This window comes from Aethina tumida, chromosome 5 (genome assembly GCF_024364675.1).
Source record: "Aethina tumida isolate Nest 87 chromosome 5, icAetTumi1.1, whole genome shotgun sequence".
NCBI lineage: Eukaryota > Metazoa > Arthropoda > Insecta > Coleoptera > Nitidulidae > Aethina > Aethina tumida.
This window is the reverse complement of record NC_065439.1, coordinates 14,791,690-14,813,918: the sequence shown is the minus strand read 5'-3', so window position 1 is coordinate 14,813,918 and position 22,229 is coordinate 14,791,690. Positions and strand designations below refer to the sequence as shown.

General features: G+C 32.8%; 2 protein-coding genes and 1 long non-coding RNA gene across 5 annotated transcripts; 1 reads left to right on the top strand and 2 right to left on the bottom strand.

Annotated features, from left to right (window-relative positions):
• Positions 1-3,208: 3,208 nt before the first annotated feature.
• LOC109605135 (F-box/LRR-repeat protein 2) lies at positions 3,209-12,475 on the top strand. 2 transcript variants are annotated; one of them, XM_049967876.1, is made up of 7 exons: positions 3,209-3,474; positions 10,615-10,991; positions 11,054-11,312; positions 11,366-11,471; positions 11,525-11,733; positions 11,783-12,147; positions 12,206-12,475. In XM_049967876.1, the coding sequence occupies exons 1-7, from the start codon at positions 3,385-3,387 to the stop codon at positions 12,339-12,341; spliced, it is 1,542 nt and encodes a 513-aa protein (XP_049823833.1). In that variant the 5' UTR covers positions 3,209-3,384; the 3' UTR covers positions 12,342-12,475. The 2 variants fall into 2 exon arrangements, with proteins under 2 accessions (XP_049823833.1, XP_019877267.1); XM_020021708.2 differs by lacking the exon at positions 3,209-3,474 and adding an exon at positions 9,949-10,191.
• A 2,241-nt stretch (positions 12,476-14,716) lies between these two features.
• Positions 14,717-21,399, bottom strand: LOC109602281 (protein TRC8 homolog). The gene is made up of 2 exons (XM_020018619.2): positions 21,056-21,399; positions 14,717-17,153 (listed from the first exon to the last, which is right to left on the bottom strand). The coding sequence occupies exons 1-2, from the start codon at positions 21,309-21,311 to the stop codon at positions 15,517-15,519; spliced, it is 1,893 nt and encodes a 630-aa protein (XP_019874178.2). The 5' UTR covers positions 21,312-21,399; the 3' UTR covers positions 14,717-15,516.
• On the bottom strand, positions 17,484-21,049 carry LOC109605137 (uncharacterized). 2 transcript variants are annotated; one of them, XR_002191940.2, is made up of 3 exons: positions 20,940-21,049; positions 17,905-18,382; positions 17,484-17,846 (listed from the first exon to the last, which is right to left on the bottom strand). It is a non-coding gene; the product is annotated as an uncharacterized LOC109605137 (long non-coding RNA). The 2 variants fall into 2 exon arrangements; XR_007548163.1 differs by having other exon boundaries at positions 17,484-18,382.
• Positions 21,400-22,229: the final 830 nt, after the last annotated feature.

Genomic DNA, 22,229 nt, shown 5'->3' with positions numbered 1-22,229 from the left:
TTTTAGACAAAATTTCTGTTAAATAAATTTGTTTTCATTTTAAGATAATTAACCAACACAATTTAAATAGATAGAAGAATTAGATATTTGTACATAGAGGAGAAACTCGTTCATTATCAGTTAGATTGAAGAAAGTTATTATTTAATAAAATTATGCTCGTCGAAAATGTAACTTTGTAACTAAGAAATTTTAGATCAAATGTTAAGAAATTACATTACTTATTAAACTAGACAAACTTTCTTTAGATAGTATAGATATTATACTTAACAACAGGATTCTATTTAATTATTTATTCCTGGATATAATTACAAAGAGGATATTTTTTATTAACCATTTTACTTTACACTATATAACATATTTTACATATTAAGAAATAGTGACTAAAAAGATAAAGATGACTATAAAAAATATTATATTAAATACACAAGATGAAAGATATGAAGAAAACATTGAAATTCTATTAACTCAAATACCATATTTGACAACAAAATAATATTTTTAATTGTTTGTACAAACATGGTTGTGGTAATACTCAAAAGAGAAACTTTCCTATTATCCATTAAAATTATAATTTGATTGGTACCAAAAAACAATACAACTCTATTTCTTAATGCCAATGGATGTCGGTACTGTTTTATTATCCATTTGAAAGAAAAAGAATCAGTGCGTCTTAAAAATACAACTTCTTTAATTTTGAGTTGATAATGGCGCCCAAATTCTGAATTCAATATTTTAATTATCGATATAATTACTATAAAATTAGTTATGAATATAAAAAATAGTGTTTTATGAACACGATTACACAGGAAAACCTTTTTATTATCCATTAGGCTAAAGAATTATTCTTTAAAAAAATGTTATGACAATGTAATGTTTGATACATAAATTTCACCGCTTATGCTACGGTCGTAGGCGTAGAGCTTCGTTACACCTCTTAGAAAATTGCTATCCCATATCAATAGGGATCCACCTTGGTATACGTGTACATAACATGGATTTATTCTTTGACTTGGAGATGTCTATACTTGAAATGACCCTCTATCCTCAAGTACTCCAGATCTGCACGTCACAGTATTCTGTGAGTATAGTGTACTCTTCATGCCACAATTCTTTTTTGACTCCAAGTTAATCTCTCTGCACGATGGTGAGGCTGGAGATGTAGTCGCCTTATGGGTCTCTTGAAAGGGACTCCTGTATCATTTATATGATGTGCAGTAGTCGAAATCAGGTCTGCGGAGTTTCTTATTGGGTTCACTAGTGCTCCTCTGATAAATAATCTGTCCTCCTGATCAGATGAAACTTTTGGTCGATCTTCTCCAGGACAATCTTGCACATGTCAAGTGTCTAGAAATCATTAATAGAGACCTTTCTCTGCATGATTTTAAGGAAAGACAGTAGAAATTGAATGATGATGAAAACATGAATATTACTCTAGATTAGAAGAAGAAATAATTTTAGCCAATTAAGCGAGTTTGTCAGAGATAGAATAGTGGGCCTGGATGAAGCAGGAATTTCATTTTTGTGAGTATTGTAATACGATGTTGGCAGTCATGGAGTGAAGAGGTAGACCGAGAGGTTCCGGAAGACCCAGTGCCACCACAGAGCCACTAGACTGTCGTCTTAGGTTATTGGCCCTAAGGGTGAGTTCACCGCGGATGATTACTGATGAATTTTTTGTCAATGAAGGTAGGCCAATTGGTATTCGTTCTATTTACTGATTTATCGCCCTTTTTTGGATTTACTTCTATCAGTAAACCATAGGCGTCATCGCAGTGACTGATGTATGGAACGTCAACAGTGGAATAAGCAATGGAGTCACATTGTGTTTTGTGATGAATCACGCTTTTGCTTGGGAATGCCTAGTGGTCATGTGTTAGACGTGGAGAAAGGGGTGATCCTCGCTTTGCTGTGGAGAATCATATTCGTAACACTATGGATTTAATGGTATGAGGTGCCACTGTTTATGGTAGCAGGTCACCATCAGTTTTCATTAGTAGCAATATGACTTCTCAGCGATATGTAGATGAAGTTTCAGTGCCTTATTTTCATCCCTACATAAAAAGAAGTCTCGGATTAATTCTTCAGCAAGATGCGTGTTCACTAAACTTCCTAGAAGCCTCCCATGTGAATTTACTGCCTTGGCCACCCATATCTTCAAACCTTTCTCCAATAGAACATGTGTGGGATATGACAGGGCAACTCTTAAAGAATTTATAGCGCCCTCCACCGACTCTTAATGAACTAAGACTTCTTATTCAGTTCGTGTGGGATGAGAAAATGTCGATAATCTCATTAGATCGATGCCACGACTCGTCAATGAGTGTTTTAATCAATTAGGGGGTCCCACCTATTATCGGGTTCTGACAATTTAAACTTTAATATTGTTTTCTAAAAAAAAAATTGGAATAAATCAATTATTGCGTTTTTTTTATTATTTTATTTATTCACGCTCTTAATACCCGATCTTATATATATTTTTTTGAAAAATAACTCTTTTAACATACCAAAATAATAAAAACGTTTGTCATCTTTATAACCACATCTTTGGACACAAGTACAGAGTAACCTTTACATTTTGTAAATTGAACATTTTTAGTAAAACTTAAAAACACCAATTACAACAAACCACCCGGCAAAACCATTAATCTGAAAGTGACTCACACACACTCCTATTCACATCTAAGAATGAACGACAGGTGCTATGGTATTAATGAAGATTTATGCGATTTGTCTTGAAACGTCGCACCGCACGCCAAAGTTCATAAATGTTGTACGAAGCGAGAATTTGGCTAGACTTTAGCGCTAATCATTGTCCTGTGCACGTTCAATTGTGCATACCTTCGCCGTGACCAATCCCGCATTTAAAATAAATACCACTTTTTTTCCATTAAAACGTCGTGCCGTTGAAAAAAAATCTATGCGCTATTAAAATAAAACAATGCCGATCTAATTGTGTCGAAATTCCGATGTGCCCGTGCATTTGCCAGAACGCTCCAATTATATCTTTCGAAATAAAATAAAATAAAATAAAAAATGTACGTACAACGAGTTTTCTCTAACAAAACCGGTCGTTTTGCCGAAAATCTCGTCAATTAGCACATACGAAATTAGGAGCACGTTAACAGAAGTCGGAGCGAGTTAATTAAGAATTTTTAAAGTCACCCGTCTCGCATACTTGCCAATAAATAGTTTTAAGTAACGTTTGGTGCTTGTTGCGAGTCGGTCGTCTCGTTTCTGGGCACCGACCTATTTTCGTTCTTCGTGTTCATCCGCGAAAACGCCGCATATTTTCTTCTCGTTGACCGTTCACATTTCGCGGTGCTTCTTGTGCGGGTGACCATATTATGTGTTATTGGTGATTTTTTTTAAAATAGTGTTGGAAAATGGATGCGTGGGGTACACTGGATATAGGGGCGGCTGCGATCGTCAGGGATGATTTGAACGCCAGCGGCAGAAGAACGAGAAAGGCTACGGTGAGGTTGTGTGAAAGTGAATGGAATACATAGTTTTCCTAGTTAATTTGGTAGATGACATCAATCTGAAATTTTTTTTAAGTGGTCTATTTTTCTGATATATTTTCAGTTTTCAATATTACTCGTTTTTATGAATGACTTTAGTAAATTTTCATTTTTCTAGCATGGTGTGATTAACCAAAATGTCTGCATTAGCTACAATTGAGATGTTGAAAAGTGGTATATATACAATTCGTCTCAGAATTATCAGTAGAGAATAAAATTTTGCATAGAATGGTGTGAACATTTAACGGTGGTTCTATTTATTAATATTAAAATTTTTAGCATTTAAATAGAAATATACATTTCACTTAAAGGAAATGTAACAACATATAATTAAACAATAACATTTTGCGTCGAATAATGTGAAAATTTTATTGTGAACCCATTTAAATTCGTATTTAAATAGGAAATAAGTAAGCAGAAGTACCATTAATCTTTTACATCTCTACAAATATACGTTTTAATTAATGGGTATGCAATAACATATCAGTAAAGAATAACATTAAGCGTCAAATTTTATTATGGTTCTGTTTGAAATAAGAAAGTTATTGACATTTAAAAAGAAAAAAAGGAAGTAGAAATACCAAACACCTTTTATATCTCTGTATATATACGTTTTTACTAAATGGTATGCAACAATATATTGTAGAGAATAAAATTCTGCGTCTAATGGTGTGAAAATATTATGGTAGTTGCATTTGAAATAAGAAAGTTATTAGCATTTAAATAGAAATAAGTAAGCAGAAATACCAAACACCTTTTATATCTCTGTAAATATACGTTTTAACTAAATGGTATGTAACAATATATTAGTAGAGAATAAAATAGCGCGTCGATTGGTGTGAAAATATTATGGTGGTTCCATTTGAAATAAGAAAGTTATTAGCATTTAACAGCAATACCAAACACCTTTTATATCTCTGTAAATATACTTTTTAACTAAATGGTATGTAACAACATATTAGTAGAGAATATAATTTTGCGTCTAATAGTGTGAAAATATTATGGTGGTTCCATTCGAAATAAGAAAGTTATTGGCATTTAAATAGAAAAAAGTAAGCAGAAATATCAAAAACCTTTTATATTTCTGTAAATATACGTTTTAACTAAATGGTATGTAACAACATATTAGTAGAGAATAAAATTGCCCGTCGAATGGTGTGGAAATATTATGGTGGTTATATTTGAAATAAAAAAGTTATTGGCATTTAAATAGAAAAATGTAAGTAGAAATACCAAACACCTTATATATCTCTGTAAATATACGTTTTAACTAAAATATATGCAACAACATATTAGTAGGGAGTAAAATTCTGCGTCGAATAGTGTGAAAATTTTATGGTGGATCCATTTGAAATAAGAAAGTTATTGACATTTAAATAGAAAAAAGTAAGCAGAAATAACAAATACCTTTTATATCTCTGTAAATATACGGTTTAACTAAAGGGTATGTAAAAACATATTATAGAGAATACAATTCTGCTTCAAACATTGTGAAATTATTATGGTGGTTCATTTGAAATAAGAAAGTTATTGGCATTTAAATACAAAAAAGTAATCAAAAATACCAATATTCTTTTATATCCCTGGGAATATATCTTTTATTAAAGGGTATGCGACAACATATCAGTAGAAAATATTATTTTGCGTCGAATGATGTGAAAATTTTATGGTGGTTCCGTTTGAAATAAAAAAATATATTGGAATTTAAATAGGAAAAACGTAAGCAGAAATTTTAAACATCTTTTAAATCTCTGTAAATATACATTTTAAATAAAGACTATGCAACAATGTATCAGTAGAAAATAAAATAATGCGTTGAATGGTGTGAACATTTTATGGTTTCATTTGAAATAATAAAGTAAGTGCCATTTAAAGTAGGGAAAATGAAAAGGGAAATCCCTTTATAATATTTTATAATACCACTCATGATTCCTGATAGGATACACTTTTGTTAATCTTTATATCAAGAATGACTTTTTTAACATTACAATTGTCACAATATACACATGGGTGTATATTTTTTTTAAGAAAGAATTAAATGTCTCAAGAGCAAATAAAGATAAGGTCCAGAATATCATGTAGAATTAAAAAATACAATACTATTTATAGGATTCCATTTGGAAAACCTAATTTCACAATGGTTAAGCCAAAATTTCAGTTAGGTGATTCACCCTGTGTATTATTCAAAACATTTTCCTGTGACCTCTATTGAAAGACTCAGCTTTTCATGGAAATAAATAATCTAATTTTATCTATAAAAATTATAATTATATGAGATGGTTTCAAGTATTTCCACTTCAAAATGGGATTTGTTTAATCTATTTTAAGTTTATGGCAAATCTGTATTATAATGAAAATTATTACTATAGCTTATCTTAAAAAATTAAGCACATTGTCTGATTGTTTACTCTAAAGGTATATTCATCATGTTATTTCATGACATTCCAATGAGTGTTTCAATGTGTTTTCAGAATAATATTGAGTCAATAACAATAAAATTTAGACAATAATATTTAATTTAAATAATACTATTATTGTTTAGTTATTGCATTTCTAAGTATTTTCTGATAATTATTTGCATCGCAATAATGAATTCACAACTAACATAATTAAAACACATCAGATGAAAATACATTTAAAATACACAGTTGCCGAACCATTTGTCAATTCTGGTATTGAGATAGAATAAAATATTTTTTCAAATTTCAATTAAAACAACTGGCGATCGGCCAGACTTGTCAATTTTTCTAAAATTTATTAAACCTGTTCAAATGCATTAGTGACAAATATCCCGTTAGCTGCGACCGAATTTTTGGCACCGATCTCATCGTTTCCGGATCAAACTATTCGCCACCCCGCAAATTTTAAATAAAAAATATATAAATCACGTCATGTTCGCCTTGAGAGTGACTGTCTGTTTTGTCTGGGACAAAAGAAAAAATGCGTGACGTTTTACGTACCGAATTTTTGTGTGCTTCAATTCATCCCAACAAATCTGCCAACAAAAACACTTGCAGTATTGTTATGTACCACTCATAAATTAATTTGATTAAATTATATTTAATTTAATAACGCGTTCGGTTTAATTTGAAACGGAGCCAAAATCGTAAGACTCGCATAAATAATAATACGAGTAAGTGTTTGAAATTAAATTTATTATGGAAAATTAGAAAATGAAACGGAATCATTGTAAGCAATTCGTAACTGTTTGTATAATGAATGGTTGCATATTTTGTAAGAATTAATTGTGTATGTCACGAAAACAAAGAGTGGCGATTATTGCATGAATATTTATTATTATTGTGACAATATCAGTGCAACACTTTACAATATCTGTTTCGATAACAATTATGGATACATAAAACCCTGAAATCTTAGAAAAAGTTACAAAATGCAATTTGAAATTCTCATTCTGTGAAACAATATTAATTAAATTTTATGAGGATGGTTTCGAACGTCCCATTTTCCAACATTTTAAAATTTATTGCATGATTAATAATTTTATTATTATCAGAAATATTACTATAATATTTTTTATTAAACTGCCTCTAACTGTGCTCTTTATGTTTTCTACATTTTTTTCAAAATTTGTGCAAATTTGGTCTGTGAATTCAAAAAATTAAATGTGAAATAAGAATTCTAAACAGTTTATTTAAGTACAAAATATAAAAATATTGTGAGAAAATAGTTTTCTAAATTAAAATAAAACATAGTAAATTTTAAAAAAATAAAATAAATTTATAAACAATAAAAAAGTGGAAAATTAAATATTACAAAATTTATTATACATAATTTTTAAAGTGACAAAAAATTACTTTAAATAAAAAATAATAATTACCAAATATACTTTTAATTTTTTTACAATTGTAAAAAGTTCATTAAAAAACAAAAATCTGTGTATAAAACAACCCCTAAGTTGTTTTCAATTTATGAGAGAACTAAAAAAATAATTATTATAAAATTTATTGGACTTTTTAAAATAACAAAAAGTATACAGAGAATTCTCTAATAGAAAAATAAAGAATGTAAAAAATATACTTAATTTTTTTATTCTAATTGTAAAGTTCATTAAAAAAGAAAATGTAAAAATAAGAAAATAATTTTCAAAGCTAAAATATAAAGTTATAAAATATATATGTATATAAAAAAAGTAAATAACACTCAAAAATGAACTTAAATTATAAGAAAACCAAAAAATGAAATATAAATGTTGAAGAAAACCAGAAAATCGTATATTACAATACATACAACATTTATGAACAAAAAATATATATTAAATTAATAAAAATTTTTCTAAATTTAAATGTTAGAAATTATTAAAAAATCACAAAAAACTGTTAAAACTAATAAATTAATTTTTTAATAGAGTATATTAAAAATAAGAATATGTACAATTTTTGAATAAATTATATAATCAAAGAATCTCTCTAATAAAATAAAATACATATTTAATTTCTTATATTGGAAAATACATTAATAAAAAAATATTTTCTAAATATAAATGTTGGAAATTGTTAAAAAAATTACAAAAAACAGTTAAAACTATTAAACTAAAATTTTTTTAATGAAGTATATTAAAAATAAGAATATGTACAATTTTTGAATAAATTAAATAATCAAAGAAATTCTCCAATAAAATAAAATGCATATATGATGTAGAAGAAAAAAAAACTGAAAATGGTTGAAATTGCATATAAGAAAATTAGAAAATGAAATATTACAAAGTTTAAAATAACAAAAAAATATATATAATGTGTATAAAAGTACCAGAATAACTAATCTAAAAACTAAATATAAATGTTAAAATTATAATAAAAATCATAAAAAACAAATGCAAAAAGTAAATAAAATTTTTAACTATTTTGTTTGTATTCTATCTAAATAATAGTCCCAAAACTATAACAAAAGAGTCACGTTACATTATGTTTTGAGAAGGTGCTGAGATGAAGGGTCTATTTTAGTTTCCTCAGATTAAAAGTGACAATCAATGCATTGAAAATACAAAACGTCAAGGTCGTTCTGAGACCTGGAACAACTAAATTAAGGAATCATTAAACAGCATTCAATAAGTTTCATAAAAGAAGTTGAATAAATGTATTCCACATAAATTCAGTCCTTCATGACTCTTTATAACTACTCAACATCTGTTGGACATATAAGGTGGTCAATATCATTTTGATGTATTTCAGTAATTTCTGTACACAAGAACTCTTTAAATCTAAAAGTTTTGTGAATATAGCTCGTTTGTGGAGAATTTCTTCTTTGAGGCATGTCCCACACATGCTTTATCGGCTTTAAGTCTGGTGGGGCCATGGTACAATTTTAATTCCTTCGTTGGCCAATTTGTCTCAACACGATAAGTGGGTGAGCATTGATGTGCGTAAGGCGGAAGTCTTCATCAATAATACTAGCAAAATGGAATGACAACTGAATACAGGATGTTGTTTAAATATTGGTGGGCCCTTAAAAGCCCATTTGGAAAAATAAAATAAGTACTACAGTCAATAAGGCTAACATCCCAAACCATTATTGTGCCACCTTTATATGTAAAAACTTCCTGGAGGTGCCTAAGACGTTGTAAATTCCCAAAACCATCCCAATTTTTTGTTCGACGAGAATCTGAATAAAAACTAAATCAAATTTTTTTTGAAAATTTTCATATCATTCCAATCTTATTCTGCACTTGCCTTTAGTAAGTGGCGTGCATCTTGTTGATCTTCTGAAATATATATTGAGTTTATATAATCTGTTTCTTCCAGCATTCCCACTAATAACTACATTATAACCTCTTTAACTCCGTTACCGTCTCAGGTGTTGTCATAGAGGTTGTCTTCTAACAGTTGTCTTCCACAACCAACTAATGACACTTTGTGAAACACTATATCTCTCACTTACCTCAAACTGACTTAAGTCATCTTGAAGCTGTCCCACTGCTTGATTCATTTCTTCCAAAGTTCCATCGTAAAACATAATAATATTGATAGAATAAAGAGGTGAGCAGTTCGAATAACCTATAATCTTTTTTTCGTGGTATGTATCTATTTTTAGAATGTTGGGAAAAAATTGTTGACTTTAAAGATAATCATTGAAAACATAAACTTTTTCTGATACCTCATATTAAAGTAAAATTTACAATATACAATACTGATTTATAAACTAAAACTATTTCCCATTAACTAAACAAGATAGTTCTATTTACTTTTTCTATTTAAAACATAACACATATCGACGATTTCAATTTGTTACATAAACTGTTTAAATTAAGCTTTACAAGTCTCGACTTTGATCCCCATCAACAGAAGCTTTCAATATTGAAAACTTTTCGAATTTAAATTGCCGCCACGCATTTTGTTTTGAAAACACCGAATAAACAGGGCTACGAATATAATTCCAGGTATTTTTAGAATGTTCCGAACCTCGTATAAACCGTTTAGAACGCCAGGAATACGGCGTTACGTAAAAACAATGTGTCGGCTTTGAAGTGTCTATTTTTTTTATTTGATCGAATATTAAACAAACGCGTTAACAAAAATTCTGCCGAGTGATTAGTTGGAAAACGTATTTGTTGGTAAGATGGATGGTTGTCCGGATGTTTGGGGCCAGCTGGCACTCGAAGCCTCGCAGGTTTATTTGACGGACGGCACTGCTGCCAGGAGTCCATTTGCTGGAACGGTACGAAAATTGTCATTAAAAATTTTTTACGTTATGAGATAAATTGTTTAAATATTTAGGTGCGGGAAGAAACAATGTTCTTAGGTTTATATTTATTTTAAAATCTATATCAATATTATCAATTTTATATTCTGTTGAAAATTGAAGATGTCATTAAAAATAAATATTGCAACAAAAATCTACTTCATAGATTTTAATCCCATTGTAAATATTGCATATAAAACAATGTCATACATAAACTGACGTAGTGAGTTTAAATATTATCGAAATTAGAATTATACGTGTATGGATAAGATTTAAGATACCTTATTTATTTACTCACACTTCCAATCGTATTTCCAAGCTGTACTGCCTTCAAAAAATAAACAATTTTAGAGATAAACATCTCACAATGTTGTGATAAAAATGTTTTCATTGTTTTAGACAATAGAAAAATTGCCAGACAAAGTCCTCCTCCACATCTTCAGCTACCTAAGTCACAAAGAAATCTCCCGCATGGCCAGAGTCTGTAAGCGATGGAGACTGGTTGCCTACGACACTAAATTATGGAAAAACGTGTCCCTACGTCCGGAAATATCCGGTTTACATGTCGGTTCATTGGAATCTCTTCTCGCACTGATCAGCATCCGATTTGGACCGTCTCTGAGATACATTGAATTGCCAATTGAATTGATAACACACACGGTTTTGCACGAGCTGGCCAACAAGTGTCCCAATTTGACGCACATGCTGTTGGATTTCTCCACTGCGATGCAGCTGCACGATTTCAGTGAGCTTCAAGCTTTTCCCACTAAATTAAAGTAACTACAAGTCATATTTTTTGTTTTATTGGTGCCAATTGTGTTGGATTCTTAATTTTTAGGTACTTGTGTATTTGTTTGTCTGAAGTCATATTTATGGAAGGCTTCATGAGGAAAATATATAACTTCATCAACGGTTTGGAGATATTGCACTTGATCGGTACTTATGAGAAAGTAGAGGAGGAAGAGGAGGAAATTTACGAAGTTATCAACGTCCACAAACTCAAATCAGCCACTCCCAACTTAAGAGTCATTAATTTGTATGGCATTAATTTCGTGGATGACAGTCACATCGATGCTTTCAGCTCCAATTGCATCCAGGTAAATTTACGTGATGAAACAAAACCTGTCAATAATATCCAGGATTGTTTCAGTTGGAATGTCTTGCTGTCAACTACTGTTCTAAAGTAACAGGCTCAACACTAAAAACCCTGATTCAAAGAAGCAGAAGGCTAAAGTGTCTGTTAATGAATGGAACCAGTATGCTCAACAAACATTCACAAAGTAGTCAATTACAATTTTAATAATTTCAGATTTGAATAGCGATTACTTCATGCAAGTGGAGTGGGAAAAGTCCAATTTGCAAGAGCTGGACATAACAGCAACAGATTTAAACAGTGACGCCCTTACGGACATGCTAACGAGATTACCTGGGTTGCGATTCTTAAGTGCCGGGCAACTGAACGGCTTCAACGACTCAGTTTTGAAGGCTTATCAGGAGTCAGGAAACTCCAGACACTTGGTACGACACCCACGATAATCAAATTACAATTGTACAAATGCGATTTTAGGTGGCTTTAGACCTGGACAGCTCCGACAATCTGTCGGAAGACGCCATTTACAAATTCTTGTGCAAGCACGGCCACCAATTGTGGGGTCTCGGATTGTCTGGTATGACCCACATTACTGATCAATTGTGGCAATCCATCTTGCCCATTTTAACCAACGCCAAGATACTAGTGTTGGGTACGCAGGAAAGATTAGGTGTTAACATCCTGGTCGACCAGTTGATGGACAGCATTGCCAGAAATTGCCCGATTTTGGAACGGATTGAGCTCAGATGGGATCCGGAGAACCTAAGATTTTCGGACAAGAGTCAAAAGGCAATCGACACGATGCGTGTCAAGTGTCTTAAATTAAAATGCTTATGTTTAAGGTCTGTATTTGTTTTTTAGTAATAATAAGAGTTTGTAACAGTTTATTTTTGTTTTCAGTGATGGTAGGTACTACGAAATTGTCAAAGCAAATTTCGAAAGAGCGGATCGAATGACGGTGGTGAGAACTCTTACTAATTGTAGAGTGTCCAATTATTACTTACTGTCCAATTATAAAGATCTTATTTTTAATTAACATATCTTTAATCCATATCAGATTTATTGGGAAAGAAGTGCCTTCTAGTATTATAATCAAATATGATTATGTGTGATTTTACTAAAATTTGTACATACAATAATATTAGAAATAAAATCATTTGCAATTCACAAGTTGTTTGATTTAAAAAAAAAAACAAAATCTATAGTTAATGTTTTATTCTTAATAAATTGTCGATTTGTAACTTTAATAAAATATACAATCTAAAATAAAATATCTGTAGCAACAACTTTTTTATCAAACAACTGCCAACAAAAACAATTTTCGTATGGCCAGAGTGTGCAAGCTGTGGAGACTGGCTGTGTGTGATACGAAACTACAGAAAAACTGTCCTCACATCTGTCTTGCATCCGATTCGGGCCATCTTTGAGATACATAGAGATACCAATTGTGTTCAAAACAACAACACAATTTCAGTGAGCTTCAAGCTTTTCTCACCAAATTAAAATAAAGACGTAAAACGTCCAAAATTTCCTTTTATTGGGTCCAATTGTCTTACTAATTTTTAGATATTTGTTTGAAGAGCTACAATATTATCAATGGTTTGGAGATATTCCATTTGATCGGTACTTACGAGAAAGTGGAGGAGGAAACTTACGTTTTCAACATCCACTAACTAAAATCAGTCGTTCTTACTTTGGAGTCCTTAACTTCGTAGATGAGTTTACTACTAGGTAAAATCTAGTGTTAAAATAATATCCAGAATTGTTTCAATTAAAATGTCTTGCCAAGTACTGTTCTGAAGTAACAGGTTCATCATTAAAAACGCTGATGCAGGGAAGCAAGAGGTTGAAATGCTTGTTAATGAATGTAACTAGTACTTCCTCAAATTAATCACTCGTAATTAGCGATTACTTTATGCAAATATAATGGGAAAAGTTCAATTTGCAAGAGTTGGAAACAACAGCTACAAATTTAAACATCCTTACAGAAGGCTTATCAGGAGTCAAGAAATTTCAGACACTATGATAATCAAATTAAAATTAGGCAGCTCCGACAATTCGTTGGTACATGGCCACCAATTGTAGGGTCTCGGTTTGTCAGGTATTACCCACATTATCAATCAGTTGTGGCAACCAATCTTGTCCATTTTGACCAACGCCAATATTGTGGTGTTGGGCACGCAGGAAAATTTCCAAGTAAATTTGCGTGACGAAACAAAACCTGTCAATAATATCCAGGATTGTCTCAGTTGGAATGTCTTGTAGTCAACTACTTAAACACCCTTACAGTTTTGAATGCTTATCAGGAGTCAGGAAATTTTAAGCACCATGATAATCAGATTAAAATTTGGCAGCTCCGACAATTCGTCGGTACATGGCCACCAATCGTGGCGTTCCGGTTTGTCAGATATGACCCACATTATGAATCAGTTGTGGCAATCGATCTTGTCCATTTTGACCAAATTATGGGGTTTCGGTTTGTCAGGTATGATCCACAATATCAATCAGTTATGACAATAGATCTTGTCCATTTTGACCAACGCCAATATTGTGGTGTTGGGCACGCAGGAAAATTTCCAGGTGAATTTGCGTGATGAAACAATATCCAGGATTGTTTCAGTGAGAATGTCTTGCAGTCAACTACTTAAACACCCTTACAGTTTTGAATGCTTATCACGAGTCAGAAAATTCCAGACACCATCATAATCAAATTAAAATTAGACAGCTTCGACAGTTTGTCGGTACATGGCCACCAATTATGGGGTTTCGGTGTGTCAGGTATGATTCACATTATCAATCAGTTGTGGCAATCGATCTTGTCCATTTTGACCAACGCCAATATTGTGATGTTGGGCACGCAGGAAAATTTCCAGGTGAATTTGCGTGTTGAAACAATATCCAGGATTGTTTCAGTGAGAATGTCTTGCAGTCAACTACTTAAACACCCTTACAGTTTTGAATGTTTATCAGGCGTCAGGAAATTCCAGACACCATGATAATGAAATTAAAATTAGGCAGCTCCGACAATTCGTTGGTACGTGGCCACCAATTGTGGGGTCCCGGTTTGTCAATATAACGAACATTATCAATCAGTTGTGGCATCCAATCTTGTCCATTTTGACCATGCCAATATTGTGGTGTTCGGCATGCAGAAAAGATTAGGCGTTAACATCCTAGATGATCAGTTGATGGACAGTACTGCCATAAATTATACGAAGTTTAAACGAATTGAGCCGAAATGGTTCGAATGACGGTGGTCAGGACTCTTATTAACTGCAGAATATGCAATTAGAAACACCTTATTAGATTTAATGGGAATGAAGTGCCTTTTAGTATCATAATCAATACAGTAGATTCAATAATTATGATTGTCTGACAATACAAAAATGTGTACATACAATAAAAATAAAATTATTTTCAATTCACAAGTTGTTTTATTTTTTTAAAACAGCGTCTATTGTTCATGAATTATTTCACATAAAATGTCAATTTGCAATTTTATTCAAATATACAATCTAATATAAAATATATATAGTTACAACTTTCTTATCCAACTAAACAACTGCCAACAACAAAAAATAGTGCTTTTGGCATGTTAAATTATAAATACAATGTATAAACAAAAATTAACATACCTAGTTTTGTTCGTGTTCACAACAAATAGTACATTTTTGATGACTATTAAAAAAAAGTGACAAAACAGTACTTTTTTTAATATTCATTGGTAGGTTCTTGATGAATTGTAAATATTTTACATCTAATGTTAATGATTATTGTTCCATATTTACACCATAAATAATTTACAAGTTCTCTCCATTAAAACTACATAATGTGTATTGTTTTTTATTAAACATTGTCATCATAAACTTAGAATATTAATCTAAATAAATTACATAACAAAGAGACTGTTGACTATACCATATTGACTTTGAAAATATACAAACCAAAACAAAAATCACAAAAAAACAAATATGTACAATATAAATATAAAAATAAAGTTTATCCTTACAATCAATAATTACATCAGAAAATTCATTCCTACCAATAAAAAATAATATTCCAACCATTCGAAAATGGCTTTCAAAGTCAATAAAATTTACAGTATACATGTGCATTAGAATCTTTCCGTTTTTAATAACTTTTTTATGTTCTCTCCAGAGAATAATTATCCTAGATCACAATAAATATTTAGCATAAATTAAATAGATAAGTCACCTTTCGTCGTTATTTTCTGCAGGCGGTAATTCTGCACTTGTCCTATTGTCTTTGTCATCCACGCTGTGCAGAATTTCGTGGCACAGCGGACACCTGTCCTGCACGTACAGCCATTTCCTCAGGCACACGCCATGGAAAAAGTGCTTGCACTTCGTGATCTTCGCCGACTGCATCTCTTGGTAACAGATGGCGCACACATCTTCGAGCTGCCTCAGCTGCTCCTTGTCAGCTTCGGGCAGGCTCTCGATCTTGTTGACGGCCGTCCTCCGTTTCATGAAAACGGACCATCCGGCCTTGGCGTCGCACCAAATGTTAAAGTAGGCGTGTATGCACATCATGACCGCACGGATCGCGCTACCGCTCTCGAACAGCAATATCCAGGCGCCGTTGAAGAATAGGAAGATGCCAAAGCAGAACTCGACCGTGTTGCCGAACGCTCTGATGTAGTAGATGTAGTCGTCCAGCTTCTCCCAGAACGTCTCTCTTATCGCGTCCAACAGGAACAGCGTGTAGATGGACAGGGAGACGAACACCTTGACTATGACTTCCGTGCTGAAGGCGGTGACGGCCAACAGCCACGTCGACGTTTCCTGCGTGGACCACAGGTAGCGCATCAAGACGATCGGCAGGACGACCAGAGCGGCGCACACAGCCAACGCGTGCAAGTGTCGTCGCAGCGACGGATTGTGGGAGGCGCTCAGACTCATCAGCAACGGATTGACCACGTTGTGAGTGAAGTGCAGCAGGGCTGTGAACAGCAGACAGAAATTCCGGCACAGTCTGACGAACCTCAGTTCGGGCTCCAGACTGGTCAGGCCAGTCTGTAACGCCAGTATGTAGAAGACGATCGCCGAGACCGTGCCGAAGTTCTTGTCGTTCTCGTCGTCGGTCAGGAGTATCCACTGGAAAAATTTCCCGATGTAGTTGCAAATGTAGGACACGATGCTCGTGATGCCCAGGACGGCGGTGAGTGTGTCGCACCCGGTCACCATTAGATACTTCATCAGCCGGAAGTAGGGCGAGTTGCCGTCATCCTGGTCCCAGTAGCCGGATATGAAGAATATCCCGGCGTGCTCGAGCACGCGCAACATCCAGAACGTCCTCAGGACCTCCGGTACGTTCAGGCGCAACCATTCGCTCTCCACCATCGCCGATATGCCGAAGTTGGAGACGAAGTTTCTCGCCTGAAGATAGCCCGAATAGATCGAGTGTATTACGCTCAGAATCGACGTGAACAGCACGACGTTGATGAGGTACCAAGGCAGTAGGGCCGAAAGCAGCGGTGCTATTTGCAGTATCTGGTTGGGAAGCGGCATCATGGCGACGCCGCCCGGCAGCATGAACGTGAAGGGCAGTATCCTCTCTGTGAGACGGAAGCGCGGTCCGAGATGAACGTTGACGAAGATGAAGGCGAGCAGGCCTTGGAGCAAGTGCGTCCGGACGAGGGTCGGCAAATGTTCGGTCACGTAAACGGCGTAGTCGCCCGGCGATGCGGTCGATCGTATCGCCCACTCTATCGTCGATTGGTTTACGTAGTACGACATGTAGGCGACGATTATTGACATCAGGTACATGTACACGACCATCAGGTGCTTGGTGCTCAGCATAAACAGACATATTCCTGCTGCACATCCTAAAAAATTAAACAAAATTATTACCAAAATTCTAAACAATTCAATTTTAGGGATATTAAACTTACAAGAATTAAAATTGGTCAAATTTAATTGCTGTGATTATTTAATAATCATATTAATAATAATATTTATGAAATTCAGAACCAAGTAGTGGTTAAGCGAGGAAAACTATGCGGTAGTGGTCATAATTACGGCAACATATTAAAATAAACTGATAACAAAAAGTTAAGTATATTGCCTTATTTGAGAATTAAAAGATTATTTATTAAAAATTAAAATTGTAAAAGTAGAATTGTAATAAAATAATTAAATATCAATAAGAAATTAAACCAAAGGCAACTTAATATATATTTTACAGAATAAATAAGAAATTTTGTTCCCACTTATAAAATGTAAAATACACCATTTCGAGTAATTCTGCATCTGCCTCTTATTATAGCTTGTACCCTTTCTTATCAAATCATCCAGATGATTTTACTCCAAAGTATTTCATAATTCTGGAAGAAGTTGTCTTAATTCTCTGGAAATATGATTAAGGGATTGGTGAGCTGCAATTAATGATCTTCCAAGCATATCTCAATGTTTTATGCAATTCAGATCAGGTAACAAGGTTGGTAAGAGCAGACGTTTAATTTGGGCATTTTCTAAGACGTTAAAGACAAACCCAGCTCTGTGCGGACTAACGTTGTCGTCTAAAAATTGAAAATTTGGTTCAAAAGTCAATCGGTAATGTGTGTTGCATAATTTCACCGGTCATACTACGGTCGCAGATGTAGAGCTCCGTTCTACCTCTTAGAATAATACTATCCCGATCATTATGGATCCACTTTAGTATGAGTGAACTTCCTGCACATAACGACTTGGAGCTATCTCAAATCTGCTTTCATCTGTAAATATCCATTATTCCACTCTCCATGACACAATTCTCTTTCCTGATACCAAGCTAATATCGCTGCACGATGGGAGACTGGAGAAGTAGTCGCCTTATGGGTCTCCTGCAACGGAGTCCCGCGTCATTTAACCGATATAAAACTGTCCTTTTGGGCTTATATGGCATGTAGTAGCTAAAATCAGGTCTTGTCGGACAAGTGGGCAGTTTCTTATTGGGTCCGCTCGTGCTTCTCTGATTAATAATCCGTCTTCCCGGTCAGATGTAACTCTTGGTCAACTTTCTCTAGGCCGATCTTGCACATGTCCAGTCTCTAGAAACCTTTGTCAAAGTCTGCACCTACGGATTGATCAACATTAAATGCAGCAGCCACATCAACTTGTGTCTTGAGTCAGCCTGAAGCATTCCTACAGTGCGATGTCAGTTAGCTTGTTTCTTGATGATTTTATGGAAAGGTAGTAGAAATTGGTTGTTAATTCCTGAACAGAGTTAAAATGAAGCTGAATATTTAAATATCGGCTTCGTTTTTATTCACAAATACTCAACGTATACAGGGTGTATAAAAATGTATGGTTAACTTTATATTTTCTTTAACTTTGTAGAACTTTTTTCGATTAGTTTCTATTAAAAATATGTGCTGTACTACTTGAATTGGATGCTAGTATTTACGTTTGTATTTTGTGTCTACTAAAATTTGATAATCTAAAATATATTTTTTAAAAAATATCTACATTCTTATTTTTTTATTACAAAAAATTATGACAACTTTTTACTTTATTGGTTTCTATGCTCTCTGTGAATTTAAAACGATTATTTACTAGCTGTCTTTTACTTTTTATAATTATTTAATCATTGGTCGAAGTGAAGCTGTAAGTAAAATTATAATTCAGCCTTACCAATACTGAGAGAAACAGGAAGAAAGAAGAAGTTACGATTAATAATAACTAATAATTCGAATGTCAAAAAACAATTCAATCTTGTTCTCAACTGTTAACTTAAAATACAACCTGAAGGAACTAGAGCTTGCTGAAATTAGTTCAAGGATTGTAAGAAGATGGTTAGCTGATGGTTTCTATTAAAAATGTGAAAGTCTAATTTTAACTTGTTTAGGATCACATTCACTGCAGTACAATGGGGACGAGTCTAAACTTAATTTATAAAAAATAAATGAAATTATAAAACAAGTATATTATACAAAGTGTTGGTATTAAATGAAATAACATACATTTTAACATTAAAAATCACGTTTAAAATAAAAGTTGCTACATTTATGTCCAACTTAATTCAGAAAAATGAATGTAACATTTTTTAGAATAATAGTGTAGTAGTTTTTATAATACTGTATAAAACAACAATAATAAATTAACATTATTTCAACAGTTCACATTTAATAAACGGGTTATGGCTAAAATATTTAACATTTTAAAAAGTTGCTGTAATAATAATGACCACCACTGTATGCAATGGACACTGTTAATAGTAAACTACCAAATTTTCAAGTTGTTATCGGCCACAACTTTGTTTTTGTTGGCGATAATGTCGTCCGCATAGCTCAGAAATTATATTTCTGTATTTTTTTACGACACGACAAAAAATCAATCACAATTTTTATACATTTTTTTCAACATTCAACATGTACTTATTTTGAATATATTCCGAAGATAAGATCTTGTCAGTTTATCAGAAGTTATACTAGTAGATAATAAGTTTAACCTAGTTAGAACATAAAATTATTGATTATTAATTATTGTACTTTGGGATTGGTCTTCTTGATAACTAGGTTCAAAAAAGTGCAACAATGTTACATCACAGCTACGTAAAATTTTAATTTGAATACAATGCGTTTATTAATAAGCTTATCGAATGAACAGTCGTACGAATTTAGTTTACTAATTGTAAGAAAGAGGTAATTGTAAAATAATCAATAATTAAAGGATCATTAAACATGTGAAATATTTACAGCAGTATCGACATTGCATGGCATAACTGATATATTACTATTATAAAACATACTAATAATTTTGCGAAGTATGTAATTAAAATTTGTAATTATTGTTAATAGTGTTCTTCATATATGAATGAAAAATCAAATTAATTTTTTAAAACCCCAATGATAGATGACATCGGCCATAACGATAATGATTTACGTTTGTAAGTTTGGAGTTATCAACAATTTATTTATTAACCGTTCTCAAACCATGATATTTGTTGTAAAAATCAGTGCAGTCTCACTGTTGAAAATATGTTTGTCATTGTGTATGTTGTTAAATAAAGCCTTGTAAATTACGTGAGTACGTAATTTGTTTTGGAACTGAACGTGAGATTAAACAGTTTGGTGCAAAAAGTACTTCAGTCATTCTTCTAGAGTTATAATTTGTAATTACAAAAATTTTATATTTCTTATTAGAGATATCTAGTTTCTGCTTTAACGGACACACTCATTATTGTTTAAATTTATGCAATGTATTGAAAATATTATTTATAATAGTGTCTTATTGGGGAAGTTAAAAATCCAAAAATTGACGTTGACAGCTTAACACGTGACTTTGTTTACATGTGGTTGGTAACATTTTAATATGGTAATAATCTTTCATAAACACACTGTAGAGCAAACACGTGTAAGACATTATAAACAAGGTATACAACAAAACCATAATTACAATAATCCATTGTCATGACATAATAATATATTAATTATTAAATAAAAACTTTTACACATGTAAAAAAACGTGGTACATAAATAGCTGACGTTCAAACCTTTCGAATGCGTTGAAAAAAAACTGTGTCATTCATAAGAAGTCATTATTTTAAATGTAAAAAGTGGACGATTCACGATGATCTGGCCAATATTAAATGATACAGCACGAACTAAAAGTTAGGCGTACAACAGTTTTACCTTGATGCCGCGGACATGGTCTGTTAAAAAAGAATTTCACAATCTGCGGTTTGGCACCTTCGAATGGTGCGAAATTGCACAAGAACATTGCCGATGGATCGGCTACGGATACGTACCGATGGCACTGAAGAGCAATCGGACCAGCGCGACAAATATGAACCTGTAGAGTGCCGGATCGTCTGGCATGTTGGTCGTGTAATTGTAAACATTGTGCTCGACGACTTTGTCGTACTGTTCGTTGATCGTGGACAAATCGTGCTCGGACAGTTCGGACAGGCCGAGACCGATTTTCAAAATTTCGTCGATCACAAAGAGGGGCGGCACTCGCAACACCACCTCCACAAGGTTCAGGACGCGCGAACGGAACGACATTTCATCGCACTGATCTCGAACCGTTGGCACTGCGAATTTCGCGAACGGATTGTTGTTTGGTTCTGGAGTTTACTTGACAAATGTCATTCATTTGGTTTATCATTTCTCGGTGCTGTCAATATCAGAGACATCTATAATTTGATGCATCGCTACCTTAGATGTCTGCTATTTTTTTTGTTTGGTTTTTTGGCCGCCTCGCATCAAATAGGGGCACTAAAACGGAACGTTTGCAGTTTTTCCATTTTAGGTGACACTCCCTCTTTTAGTTTTTATTTACGTTAACACTGTTAGGACATCAAATTACATTGAAAATTTTGAACGACTGAGTAACTTTGATCTACTCACCTATAGATGGCGCCGTTCATTTCAGTTTAGGAAAGCCCTAAAATTAAAATTAATTGCTTAAAAAAATTGTTAAAATTGTTATGGCGAAAAAAAACTTGAAACGTAACGTATTTTTTATAATTACTTGCAATTTTTAATTTATTTTATCACTGTGAAGATGTCAAAATATTTGAACATTGTGGATTTCTGAGTAACCTTGGCCTACTCACCGATAGATGGTGCCACTCATTATAGTTTAGAAAAGTCCTTAAAAATAAAATAAATTGCTTAAAAAAATTACTAAAATTGTTAGGATAAAAAGGATTTGAAACGTAACGTATTTTTTTAAATTATTTCTTATTTTTTGTTTATTTTAACACAGTTAAGATGTCAAAATATTGGAAAATTGTGTATTTCTGAGTAACTTTGAGTCATTCACCCATAGATAGCGCCACTTATATAGTTTAAAAGAATACAAAACCATTATGTTAAATGTAAAGTGTAACTTTTTATTTTTTTTTTTAAATTTTGAGATGTACAATATGAGTTATGTAATTTTTAAAAAGTAACTAAACTAAAGAGATAGATAATTAT